The sequence below is a fragment of the Equus quagga genome, chromosome 20 (assembly GCF_021613505.1).
Source record: "Equus quagga isolate Etosha38 chromosome 20, UCLA_HA_Equagga_1.0, whole genome shotgun sequence".
NCBI classification, from domain to species: Eukaryota; Metazoa; Chordata; class Mammalia; order Perissodactyla; family Equidae; genus Equus; species Equus quagga.
The window spans coordinates 33,571,432-33,583,496 of NC_060286.1; the positions used below are offsets into that span (position 1 = coordinate 33,571,432).

At 37.1% G+C, this 12,065-nt stretch overlaps 1 protein-coding gene across 3 annotated transcripts in view; it reads right to left on the reverse strand.

Moving 5' to 3' along the window:
* Nucleotides 1-2,015: 2,015 nt before the first annotated feature.
* Nucleotides 2,016-12,065, reverse strand: part of TRIP11 (thyroid hormone receptor interactor 11) — a 63,492-nt gene continuing 53,442 nt past the window's right edge. For 2 of the 3 annotated variants that reach the window (XM_046647528.1, XM_046647527.1), the window contains exons 17-21: nt 10,322-10,403; nt 9,346-9,460; nt 8,750-8,866; nt 7,462-7,606; nt 2,016-5,373 (exon numbers count right to left, since the gene is read on the reverse strand). In XM_046647528.1, coding sequence (XP_046503484.1) covers nt 5,150-5,373; nt 7,462-7,606; nt 8,750-8,866; nt 9,346-9,460; nt 10,322-10,403 — 683 coding nt within the window. In that variant the 3' untranslated portion in view covers nt 2,016-5,149. Of the gene's footprint in view, nt 5,374-7,461; nt 7,607-8,749; nt 8,867-9,345; nt 9,461-10,321; nt 10,404-12,065 lie in introns of those variants that run through there. The other variant, XM_046647529.1, reaches the window with a different exon arrangement.

The window sequence follows — 12,065 nt, forward strand, 5'->3', positions numbered from 1 at the left end:
TTAATTTTTGAGGGTCAGGAATAGTTTACTGAAGTCAAAAAATGTTAGAGCTGAAAAGGAGAGTACTCTTGCAAAAACAGCCACAGCTGAAGATTGTCACAGCTAAAATATCATTATAGTGCAAATTATTAATTTCTTAACCCCAGGAGGGCTAAAAGACGGATGCACAGAAATAGCCGAGGCAGAAAACCAACTAAGGGTTCAAATATTTGCCTTAAATGATCCATTTATTAACATTCTTGAATTTTTCTTTATCTCCAAAACAAATATTGTGGTAATTATAATGGATTATTAATTTACTGGATGCATTAAATTATGACAATAACAGGCTGTAAAACCCTCAGATAGATCTTATATTCACATGACCTAAATCGAAAGAACAGGAAAACAAGGTTCAGATTAAATAACATCTTGTATTCCAGTAGAATTGGTTAAGGCAAGAACTGTTTGACTTCTTGCTGACATTTTGTTTGCTGGCTTGCTTCCTTCTAGGGTGCTCAAATTTTGCTTCAAGACGTGCTTAACAACCACTCTCCCTCCCATTGGTCTGCCAGGCCCAACTCAGGGCCTCCAAGCACTTGGCACGTGTGCCATGAGCACTTCTCCCACTTCTCTAGTAATCTGCACGCATCTGTCTCTCCCACTTGACTGTGAGTTTCTCAAACCTCAGACACCACCCCACCCCCGCTCACTTTTAGCAGATAAAGCTCCCTGCCAACCCCACACAAGAAAATCCCCACAACTTTCCTCCACCCACATGCACCTGCTATCAGCATCTCCCTGCCCCACTAAAGGAGTCCTTCCTATCTAAGGCCAATCCCTCCATGTGTTCAGACTCCATCAGTTCCCCGTCTCAGGAGCTCTTCTCTTCCACTCTCTTCAGCCTCTCCATCTAAACTGCGTCCTTCCTGTAAGCATTAACACTTGCTCCAGTCTCCCAGTCCACTCGTCTCGTGCTTACGTCCTCTTTCCCCTTGAAAATCTCGTTTCTCAGAAGAGGTACCCACAACACTATCTCCACTTGCTCATCACCTACTCAACCCACTTAACAATATGGCTTTTGCTCCCACTTTCCACCAGCACCGCTCTAAGTCAAAGCCGACGACTTCATGGTCCCTAAATCCAGTGGACTCTTCTTAAAGCTTCTCTCACCAGAGCAGCAAGACCTTCACCCTTTCAACCTCTCCTTACCTTCTTGAAACAACCCTTGGCCTCAGTAACGCCCCACTCTGGCATGCTGATCCACTGTTTGCCAGTAACAATCACAACTTCTAACGTCTGTGTAGAACCGTAGACTTTATTAAGCATTCCCACAGGTGGCGCATTTACTCTTTTACTAACTGTTACGAATGAGCGTGTCCGTTGATCCTTACAGCCCTGTGCGTTTACTACGTGAGTCTTATTTCAGAGATGAGAAAAATCAGCCCCATAATCAAACTAATTTTGTTAGAGGTCAGACAGAAAGGGTCAAAATTAGTACTCCAATCCATCTCTCAACTTTAAAACCCACGTTCCTTCCAATCCCACCATCATATGAACAGTTAAAAATATTCAACTTCCAGAGATCGGTGGTCACAGAGGGGAAGGGGGTTGGGGATTGCGAATAGGGGTGAAGGGGCACATTTGAATGATGACTGACAAATAATAACATACAATTGAAATTTCGAAACGTTATAAACTATTATGACCTCAATTAAAGAAAATATTCAAGTTCCACATCTAAGAAAAAATGAAGATGTAATTGATTATCTTGCAGAAAGACCAAAAGCCCAATGACACATAGTACCACCTCCGAAGGGAAAAAAAAGGCTGGCTGAAACCTCTGAGATCCTCTTTTCATACATAATTTTGAGCATCTATAAATCGTTCTTTCTTAACATTTCCAAGACTCCAGTGGCACCCCAGCAGCAGACATCCGGTGAGCACTTGAAGACACTCGCCTCAGTAGTTCATCAACTCGGCTATAAACATGTGTGAGTCATTTCTCCCCCTTCTAAAGAAAAAGTCAGCAGCTGTTTGCTAAAAAATTTTTTTTATTGTGGATGAAGACATTGCCAACTTACATATATCATTTTTATTTGGAGTATTTTTTTTGCCTTGCAGTGCTCCTGAGAAATTCAGAAATGCATTGACATTAGCTCTATAAAACATAACTCAATATTAAGGTTGGGTTGTAAATTTCCCACATTTAGATATGCCTCTAAAAATCAAAAGACAACTTATCCATTTTAAGTAGAGAAACCTCAATAAGTTAAAAAGTAAAGAGTGGCAAATAATCACAAATGTCAGAACAGTAAAAGTACCATTGCTTTTTCCATAGGAATATATAAAATAAATATCAGTTATACTTGATATTTACAAAATTAAACTTTTTTGATGGAAGACACTTCAAATATGTTGATATATGAAAAAATTCATTAGCTTTAAATCAAATTCAAATGCTAAATTTGTTTGACACACAATTGCGCTTTCTCAATAATTCCCATCAATCCCATCCCCTAAGATATAGTCTGTTTTTTTCCCACTTACTGATTAAGTATTTTGAGAATCTTTTTCCCTCTTTCAATTAACCTGGAGGCTTTATTCGGGGGGATATTCATATAATTGGCTGGTTTTAAGGAAGTCATTCCTTTTTCCCTATGTTTTCGTTGTTTAGTTTTGGTTTTGTTTCTTCTTTTCTTTTAAATCAATAATAGCAGGAAGTAAAACTCAGACAACCCTATGATGCAGGATTATAATGAAGTCAAATCCCATGGCTGGATGGATTTTCTACTATAGTAGAGCAGTTGAAAACCATTAGGAATGTTGTCAAAACCTGTGGCCGTGAAGGCAAAATTCAACCACAAATTCTAGTGAGTTTATAGAGAAGTAAACAGTAAAACTACTGTAGTTACAATATTGCAGTAAAATTCCTGTTAGCAATGTCCTATTGCTAACATGAGAATTACATGCTTCATCACCATAGGGTTACTGAGATTCCTTGAGCAGATGGTTCATCTCCGACACAACTTAGTTTCAGAAAAGTAGATGAGTTCTGTCTGGTTTAGATCCACACACACTTAACTTGCAGACCAGTGCGCTATAGTCTCAGTGCTGATACAGCTGAAACATGAGGTGCTGCAGCTTTAGGACGAGGCCACATACTCAGTTCCACAGCAGCCATGTACGCTCATGCTGTGATGTCTGGATACGCAATCCACCCACAGGAGCTCCGAGACTCAGGCTCAACGACAGGGTGAGGGGACAGTCTGTTTCGAGCAGGGAAGGAAATACTCACAACGTCATAAGAGGCATCTAAAATATGATGACATGCTACTTAAATACCCATCATACATCTCCTTTTCAAATTAAAACAGAAAGTTTTTCTGCTTGTTCTATTTCTTCAAAATGAAGGATCATGTCTTTTTTTAACTCAGAAACTTTTATTTCAGATGCTCCACACTGAAATGAAACTTCCATGGCAAGCAGCAAATAATTTAGGAAGGTCAAAGTATCTTCGAAAGGATCATATAAAACCTAAGAGTAATAATTTCATAGAGAAATACTGGGCAAAACGGACAGGAGGCAGTTCGACAGTTCTAATATAGAACTTGTATGACAACTTCCTCTAAAGTGTAGGAAATAACAATGGCAATATAAATAAATTAGCTAAGGAGACAGTGGATGTTCTGAAGCAGCAATGTCTCAGTTACTAAATTTTTCAGAAAAATTTTACCCATCAACACTTAAAGACTTCCGGTCTTCTAAATACAGCAGAAAGCGTACAGTTAACCACGGCAACGTTTACAAACACCCAAATTCAGCCCCGGCCGGAGGAGGCCTGTTGACATACTTGATCAGTATTATCACCACCTTCCCTTGTTTACACAGATGCTTCTATTTGAAAGGCATATCGAAATTTACAAAATTTGCAAGAAATGTCTTTAAATGTACAACTTCAACAATTAATACAAACATGAACATCCTGATATAATTAAGTTCCAAGTCAAGATTTTTATGACGTTTATAAAAAATTAAAGAAATACTCCCTTACTTTTAAGTTCCAAACACCTGGTGTTGGTGACGCTGAAGTGACTTCATCCCTCATGACCACGAAGACGAGAACGGATGACTTCTGGCTTGACAACCTCTCGTATCAACACCTCAGAGAGAGGCAGGAGGCGTCGTGTACTGATATTGCTAATTATAGTCACATAAACGCAGCTGTACGATTTAACACTTACATGAGAGTTGTGTGCATGTGGGTGAGCAGTTTTAAAATGGAACCTTTAGAAAGATACCTTAGCTCTTCAAACTAAATCATATATCTACAATATGTACTCAACAGTAAAAAAGAACAAACTACCAATGCACGCAACCATGTGGATGGATCTCAAGGGAATTAAGCTCAGTGAAAAAAGCCAATCTCAAAAGGTCACAGACTGTATGATTCCATTTATACAGCACTCTTGAAATGAGCAAGTTATAGCGCCGGAGAGCAGCGAGTGGTTGCCAGAGGCTGAGGAGGAGGGTAGGGAAGGAGGTGGCTATGATTATAAAGGGGGAGCACGAGGGGTCCTTGACAAGACTGCATAGAACGGAATACACACACATCCCACTTCAGGACACTACGACCTCCCAGGGACAACCTTGTTCTTGGCTTGTCCACACAAAATTCTCTGAAGATTACTATATGTTTCCGATCAATTTTCTGCACTATGCAGACAGGCCAGTACTATTTTCTTCCTCTTTTTGTTTTGTAAATCTCTTGATTATCTTTAAAAGATAAGCCACGTCTCTAGCTTAAAAGAGCATGAAAATGAGAAAGAGCTGATATAGAGCTACTGGTACTTTTGTCTGTCTTTTTATTTTTCTTATTCTTGTAAATTAAGAGAAAAGATCAAATGTTTCTAGCTTAAATTAGGTCAAATCAGAGAAGGAAAAAAGCAAACAGAGCAAACACCTCCTCCTGGGACACCTGCAATTTCTAAGAGTATTCAGAGTATTTTTTAAAAATTAAGATAAGAATATTTTTATTAAATTTAGAGAAAGTACAACTGAAAACAAACACATGACTGCTCCCAAAAGGCCACTTGTGATCAAGTACATCCACGTAGTGTTCACGTTTTCTTTAAAGTGCTCTGTGTGTCGTCTTTGCCTTGAGAAGCAGCTACTGCTGCTTGAGAAGCTCTTTCAGCACAACTCCAGCGCTGTTGTCCGGCAACACCGGCAAAGGAGTGAAGGTGGGCAGCACGTCTGAGATGGGTTTCAGAAGAAGATGCCCAGGCCCGCCAGGTCCAAGTCCAGCTGGGTTGATGAGAGGCACGGCCGCAGAGCGGGGCGCCAGGAACGGACTCACATCTGCCCTTCTACCTGACCTGGATGCGGCTGTATCTAAAGGATAAAATAGCAATTGTTTAGTCTCCTACGTTTTTTTTAGTCAACGCTGTACATGCGTTTCAGGTTCCCAGATTTTGCCCCTAAATAAATTTAATTCAGATGCTGCTGGATTCTGGATCTGACAAGCAGGGTCTATGAACATAAAAGGGTGCGGGAGGATGAGACAGTGAGAGGAATGGGAGGCGGCCGGGAGAGGTGATTGTGTGTGCAGCTTAGACCTCACTAAACACACCAATGTTGTCGTTCTGTGTTTAAATGCCAGTTACATAACTGATAAACCGCAGTTACTACAGTAACAGCTTTTTAAAAGGTGCTTCCCATGTTACAAGGCAAACTCTCTACTCATCTGAAAGATGGACTTGAGAACTCGTTTCCCCCAAATAATTATGATGCTCATGAAAAGAACTGGCACACATATTACATTGATAACAATCAGATTTCATATTAACTTACCCAAAGAAAAACCAATATATGGATTATATTACCAGATCATCTTTTAGACATTGAAAGGTTTGAAAACAATTCTTGATCAAATCATTTCTCCATAAAGTTACCGGAACAATTGGTTTTTATCGGAACAGGTATTTGGTTTATGTCCTAATGCTGAGTGGATAAAATTCTGCTTTACTACCCAAGACCACCAACAACCTTACTGTTAAGAGTCAAGCAACCCCTTGAAGGTGCCCACTTTCCCAATGGGAAATTCAAATAAAAGAAGACTCTAAAACAAAGAGAGCAATGAGACAAATTCATCAAATTTACTCATCATCGATCTCGCCTAGGTCCCCAAGCTGCGCTTTGCTGTGAATGACAACTTCCCAAACTCTGGAAAAGCTTCTGGTGCTACTTAGCAGCACCCTCACCACACACTTCCAAATCCAGGGTTAAAAACTAAGCTTGCTTTTTTTCATGCAAACCCTATACCAACTCAGAACATCGCTGGCTTTTGCCTCTGATCAACACAAGTCAAGCTGCGCACAGGACTTGATAACTGAAGCTGGGAGAGCAGGAAAGAGGGCAGAGAGGGAAGAAGGGAAGGGTGGAGGGCAGACCGTGTCGTAATGAATTTTGGAAGCTGCTTCAAGATGCCACAATCTAGTCTAACAAGAAAAGTTTTGTATAGTCTACGCCTGTTAGATAAAGTTAAGACTTTTCACTAAATTTAGCAGCCAAACCTTTTACCTAAACAACAAATTTTACCATTTTCTCCATCTATAAAAGTTCAGGAAAATAGAAATAATTTGTCTAAATGACTAAGGAAGTTCTTAAAATTTCAGAATATAAATTTTGTAACATTTTATCCAAATTTAAGTATCTGATATGTGATATAAACTTGAGTGTATAATAACAATACCTTTACAATCCAACTAGCAAACATGTTAATCCATATTAAAATATGAAGATTTCAGATAAAATAAAGAATCTATGGTCTAATGGATTATACTTCAATTTCAACTCAAGAAATTTTACTTAATACCAATATAGGGGATATGAGTATAAATAAGACCCTTACAACCCAGTGGGATAGAAAACTATGTACACATATTGCAGAACCACCAAACCATCTGCTTCCAGGCAGATCACAACGTTCTTGGATGTCTAAGCCAGTTTACTGAACTGCTCTTATAAAGGTTATTAACATACCAAGGTTTGGTAACTGAGTGTAACACTTAGATATTCACAGTGAAAAAAATCTTTCTCTAACTATAAACTACACTTCTAACTCTGATTAGCAATAAGCACCACTAGTGAGAAAGGAAAACAGGTGATCAAGCAAAGGTTTACCAGTTCACCACTACTTCCAAGAATAATTCAAAGTGGCTTATGCAGAGAGAATAATTATTCTGAAACACAAAGGGAAAATATTTCATGTTGTTTAAATTAATCTAAGCCAATTAAATATCAGATTTCTATTGCTAAGAATATATGAAGTCAAAACCTAATGCCTTACTGGAATTTGGGAAGAAGTCACTGCACATTTTCAAAAACACTAAGAATTTCGTTAATATCCCTGTAAAACATAATTATAAATTAAGCATTTGATTTTTTTAAATTATAGAAAAAATAAATATCTGGTTTTACCTTTAAAACTTTCTGGTACATTTGTATCTAGTTTTCTCCTTCCTGGTGAATCCAGAGGTTTCATATCATGAACAGAAAGCTTTGGTGGTGGAACAGATGGATGAGATTCCGTTTCCAGAAATTTTACAAAAAGTTCTGAAAAAGACTAAGAAGAAAATATTTGGGTTATATAAGTCAGATTTTAAAATTATATTCAATACAACTAAAAAAATGTGCCAGCTGTTCTAATTAAATATTAAAAACTAATCATGCCATCTGAATCATTTCTTTATAAATAAGCTTTATGAACAATTTAAAACTGCTAGCACTTCAGTTACATAGGTATCAATTAAAAACTTTAACAATTTAATCAATAATCTTTGATGACAACACTCATTACAAACCTTATGGTCAGAATTAGCCATCTGATAACAGATTTCTTGCCATCAATGGCACTTAAGATATCAAGTCTTAAATCATTTTAATAAGTGTTTACATAGACATAAAAAATTATATTGACAGAATACTAGTAGTAAACAGTCATATCTTTCTAAAGTAACAATCAATGAATATAGCATTTGCTACCAACAATAGTATCAGATTAAAATAACATAATGTAGACCTTTCCTTTAAATTAAATTTCATGCCATCCAATTTAAAACAAAGTTTTATCTTTAATGAGCTCTGGGTAAGGCATCTATCCTCAGTTTCTTCTTTATTAAAATAAATAAAGAAAGAAATAAATGTCACGTTCTAACTTACTACTCAATTCAATTAACATTCATCTCAAGCTACTAGACACCAGGCACTATGTTTTCGTGTTTATTAGAGGCCTCTTCCTACCAGAATGTAAGCTGGTTGACGGCAGGCACTTGTCTGTCTGCTTTGCTGCTGCATCCCCAGTGCCTGGGACAGTCTGGTACACAGCAAGTGCTCACTAAGTATTCATTAGCTCAATGACTAGGGAGATACACACACGGAGAAAACAGAGCCTGTCTTTAGGAATCTGATAATTTAGTCATAAGACAAACAAATGATCGTGTGCCTAGAGCAGCATGACTAAATACAAAGAAAGGAAGAGTTAATACCTTGAAAAATAAAAGTACCAGATAAATAAAATATATGAAATTAAATTATTAAAATTGGCTTATTATCTTTAAGCTAATCCCCTCTCTGGATCTCAGTTTCCACAACTCTAAAATGAAAGGGCTGTATAAAATAACCTAAAAAGGAAATCTGATTCTTTGCAAATGAATGTGATATACAATCACTTCACCATTCATACTCAGCAAGAAAAACCAGCTCTTACACTATTATATTGAGTCTGCTGATTTGGTCTCAGAGGTGTGTTGGGGACACTTTTTGATCCTCCGCCAAGCCAGCCAGTCATCCACCTGGTGACACCGCCCTGATCTTCATTCAACAACTGAAAGATTATTTTAAAACAGAAAAATATTATCAATACTAGAAAAGAAAAAATAAGAACAATTTTTATATGATTTCAGATGTAGTAAACCACACTTTTCAAGTGCAATTCCTAGTAAACATTTCCTACTGACACAGGCTACAAATATGATGAAATGTATGTTTCCTACTGATAAAGGGTACAAACACAATGACAGGTCATCCCAAGCACTACTTTGAATAAAAGATGAGGACTGTCCTGTCTTAAAATTTCAGCATTCTGATATGAGAGGGGGCTTATAAGTTACAAAATATTTAAATTAATATACAAATTGGACAAATCCACTTCTTCATTATAGTATGAAATGACTCCATTTCCACATTATTGAGAAAACTGTATTCAGGAAAAGTTATATAATATAAAGTAAAAGAAAACAATTTTATATGATGGCACTATTTTAGTTATAAACGTATTCAGAATGTCTTTCATTGTTCAGTTACCTGATCCATTTCTTCCCTTTTGATATCCAAGATGCTTCCCATTAATCGTAATACTTCGTGACGCTTATTTTTTGGTGTGTGAAAATGTCCAATGAAGAGGTTTCTCATTAGCACTCTAAGAAAATGAAGACAGAAACAGCTCAAGCTAACTCAACAGTCATCCAAATATTTAGTATACCCAAACAATAAACACTAATCATATAAATATTTATACTTAAATGATAATTATAAAAAACACCAAACAATAAAATATTTTAAAGTAACTTTTAAAAAAATCTTGACAAGTCTAATTAAGAACATTTCAACAATGGATGCCACAGAAATACAAAAGAATATCTCAAACAACCCAAAATGTCTACCTTCTAAAACATCACTTAATAGCCACCCACTTTCTTCAAGTAAATACTCAACTAAGATGGTGCCTCGTTAGTATTCTCAGTGCCTGTCTGGGTTGACGTCTATCTTAAGGAGACACGTCAGATTTTTCCCTCCTTACTTAAAATGGTGATGATAGTTCTTGTGCTTAATAGTTATGCTTTTACTTCCCCATTCACATTTATCAATAATTTGCTAATAATATCTAAATCTTTAAAATATTAATGATATATTAGATATATACCTAGGCTTCAGACCTAATACATTTGAGCAAGATATGTTCATTTAAGGACAGTAAAGAGAGCAAAAAAGAACGCTAAGAATAAAGTTTTTATTTTCTAAGTACATCACATTGTGGTGATGTTTCAACTCTTCCATATGGTTTTGAGAAAAAGAATTTGAGTTGAGAAAGACCTATTAAAACCCAGAGAAGAGAAGTTATTCTGCTGACCCCTCATTAAAACCACCTACACCTCATCACTACCGAAGAAAAAGAAAAGGCTTTTTAAAAACTTCATCACATATAAACATCTACATGTAGATGTTTTTGCCATAAAAGTAATCTCCATAAAACATATAAAAGTTAAAAGGCATAGCATACTTGTCCACTTTTCCTTCTGTGCTGTTTACCAAGTTCATCAGTTTCTTCTGTACCTCATCCAGCATTTCTTGTCGGAGCTGATCTGTTTAGAACATGTGAATAAAGACAGTCATTAACTGATTAAAACAGTCTAGATGAGCACATAATGAGAGCACATCTTTACTGTGAATTGTGAATATATGCACTTATTCTAATCAGGAATATTCAATCACTTCCATCTCTTCTTTGGTTCAGGGAACTAGGCTCTCTGGTACAGAAATTACCTGGAGGTCAGAGTACACATTAATTCACATGGTTTAACCCCAATAAAGGAATCAACTCTCTAAGAGAAAATTTAAAAACCAAAAAAAGGTTTTCATTCTCTTCAGAAACTTAACAGTAAGGAAGAAATTTTCACCACTGCTTTCTTGCTGAAACATTTCCAGAGCCACTCTTTAATGGGAAGAAGTGGAAAGGACAATTTTAGATTTTCCTTTTTCCTGGCTGGACTCTGTTTCTTGGTGAAATGACTAAGAAGAGTTTCTAACACAACCATGGATGTAATTGTAGCAGCTCTAACACATGGTTCAGGATGTAGCTAAGAGGGCACAGTATTCTGGGGTAATAAATTGCCAAACACAATTCAGATCACTGGTTCTAACATACTAATCAAACTACTATAGGTTATGACTCATTTAGAAGGACGTTTGGACTATTTTATTTTGAAAGTCTATTTATTTAAACAGGAAGCAAAATCTGTAAAAGCTTGGTGGAAGAGTTGGAATTTGAGCAGTATTAAAGGTGAAGTCTAGAATCACAACAGGAGATATCAACCATGCCACACGGCCAGGCATTCCTAGACTAAAGAGCCCTCAGCCAGGCCCACGGGCTTTCCACCTGTCACCCCAGAGACGGACAGTTTTAGCCAAAGGAGATAATGAACTACAGGCTAGATTACGAGTCGGTTCTGAAAGAGATGAAGCAGAGGCTGCGCGCAGCAGAGCTCTACTCTTCAAATCGAGACCACGCTCCCCAGACACCACTGCGACCTCCTTCCACAAATGTCCTCTTTGAGTTGTGCTGATTCTCCCAGGAGTAGCCAGATGCAAATTCCCTTATCAGATACGACTTGAAAATATGTTCTCCCATTCTGTGGGTTGTCATTTCACTTTCTTGATAGTATCCTTTGAAGTACAAGTTTTTAACTTCGATGAAGTCTAATTCATTTTTTCTTTTGTTGCTTGTGCTTTTAGTGTCATCCAAGAAACCACTGTCTAACTCAACATCACAAAGATTTACTCCTATGTTTTCTTCTAAGAGTCTTATAGTGTTAACTCTAAAATGAAGGTCTATGATCCATTTTGAGTTAATTTTTGTGCATGGTCTGAAATAGAGGTCCAACTTCATTCTTATGCAAGAGATATCCAGTTGTTCCAGCACCATATGTTGAAAAAACTATTCTTTTGGCACCCTTGTTGAAATTCAATTGACCATAAATGTATGGTTGATTTCTAGACTCTCAATTCCCACTGCAAGACTTCTGCAAATGTTTTTTTCTTCTGCCTGGAAAGCTCTTTTCCATTGGCACTGCCTATTAACTCCTATTCACTCTTCATGTCTCAGTTCCCAGGTCACTTCCTCAAAGAAGTTTTCTCTGAACCTTACAGATTAGGCCAGGTCCATCTGCTTTATGTTTTCATTCTGTGTGTACAATACCTAAAATTCTGATTTACAGTACTAAATGTATATACAAAATGTCCGGTTT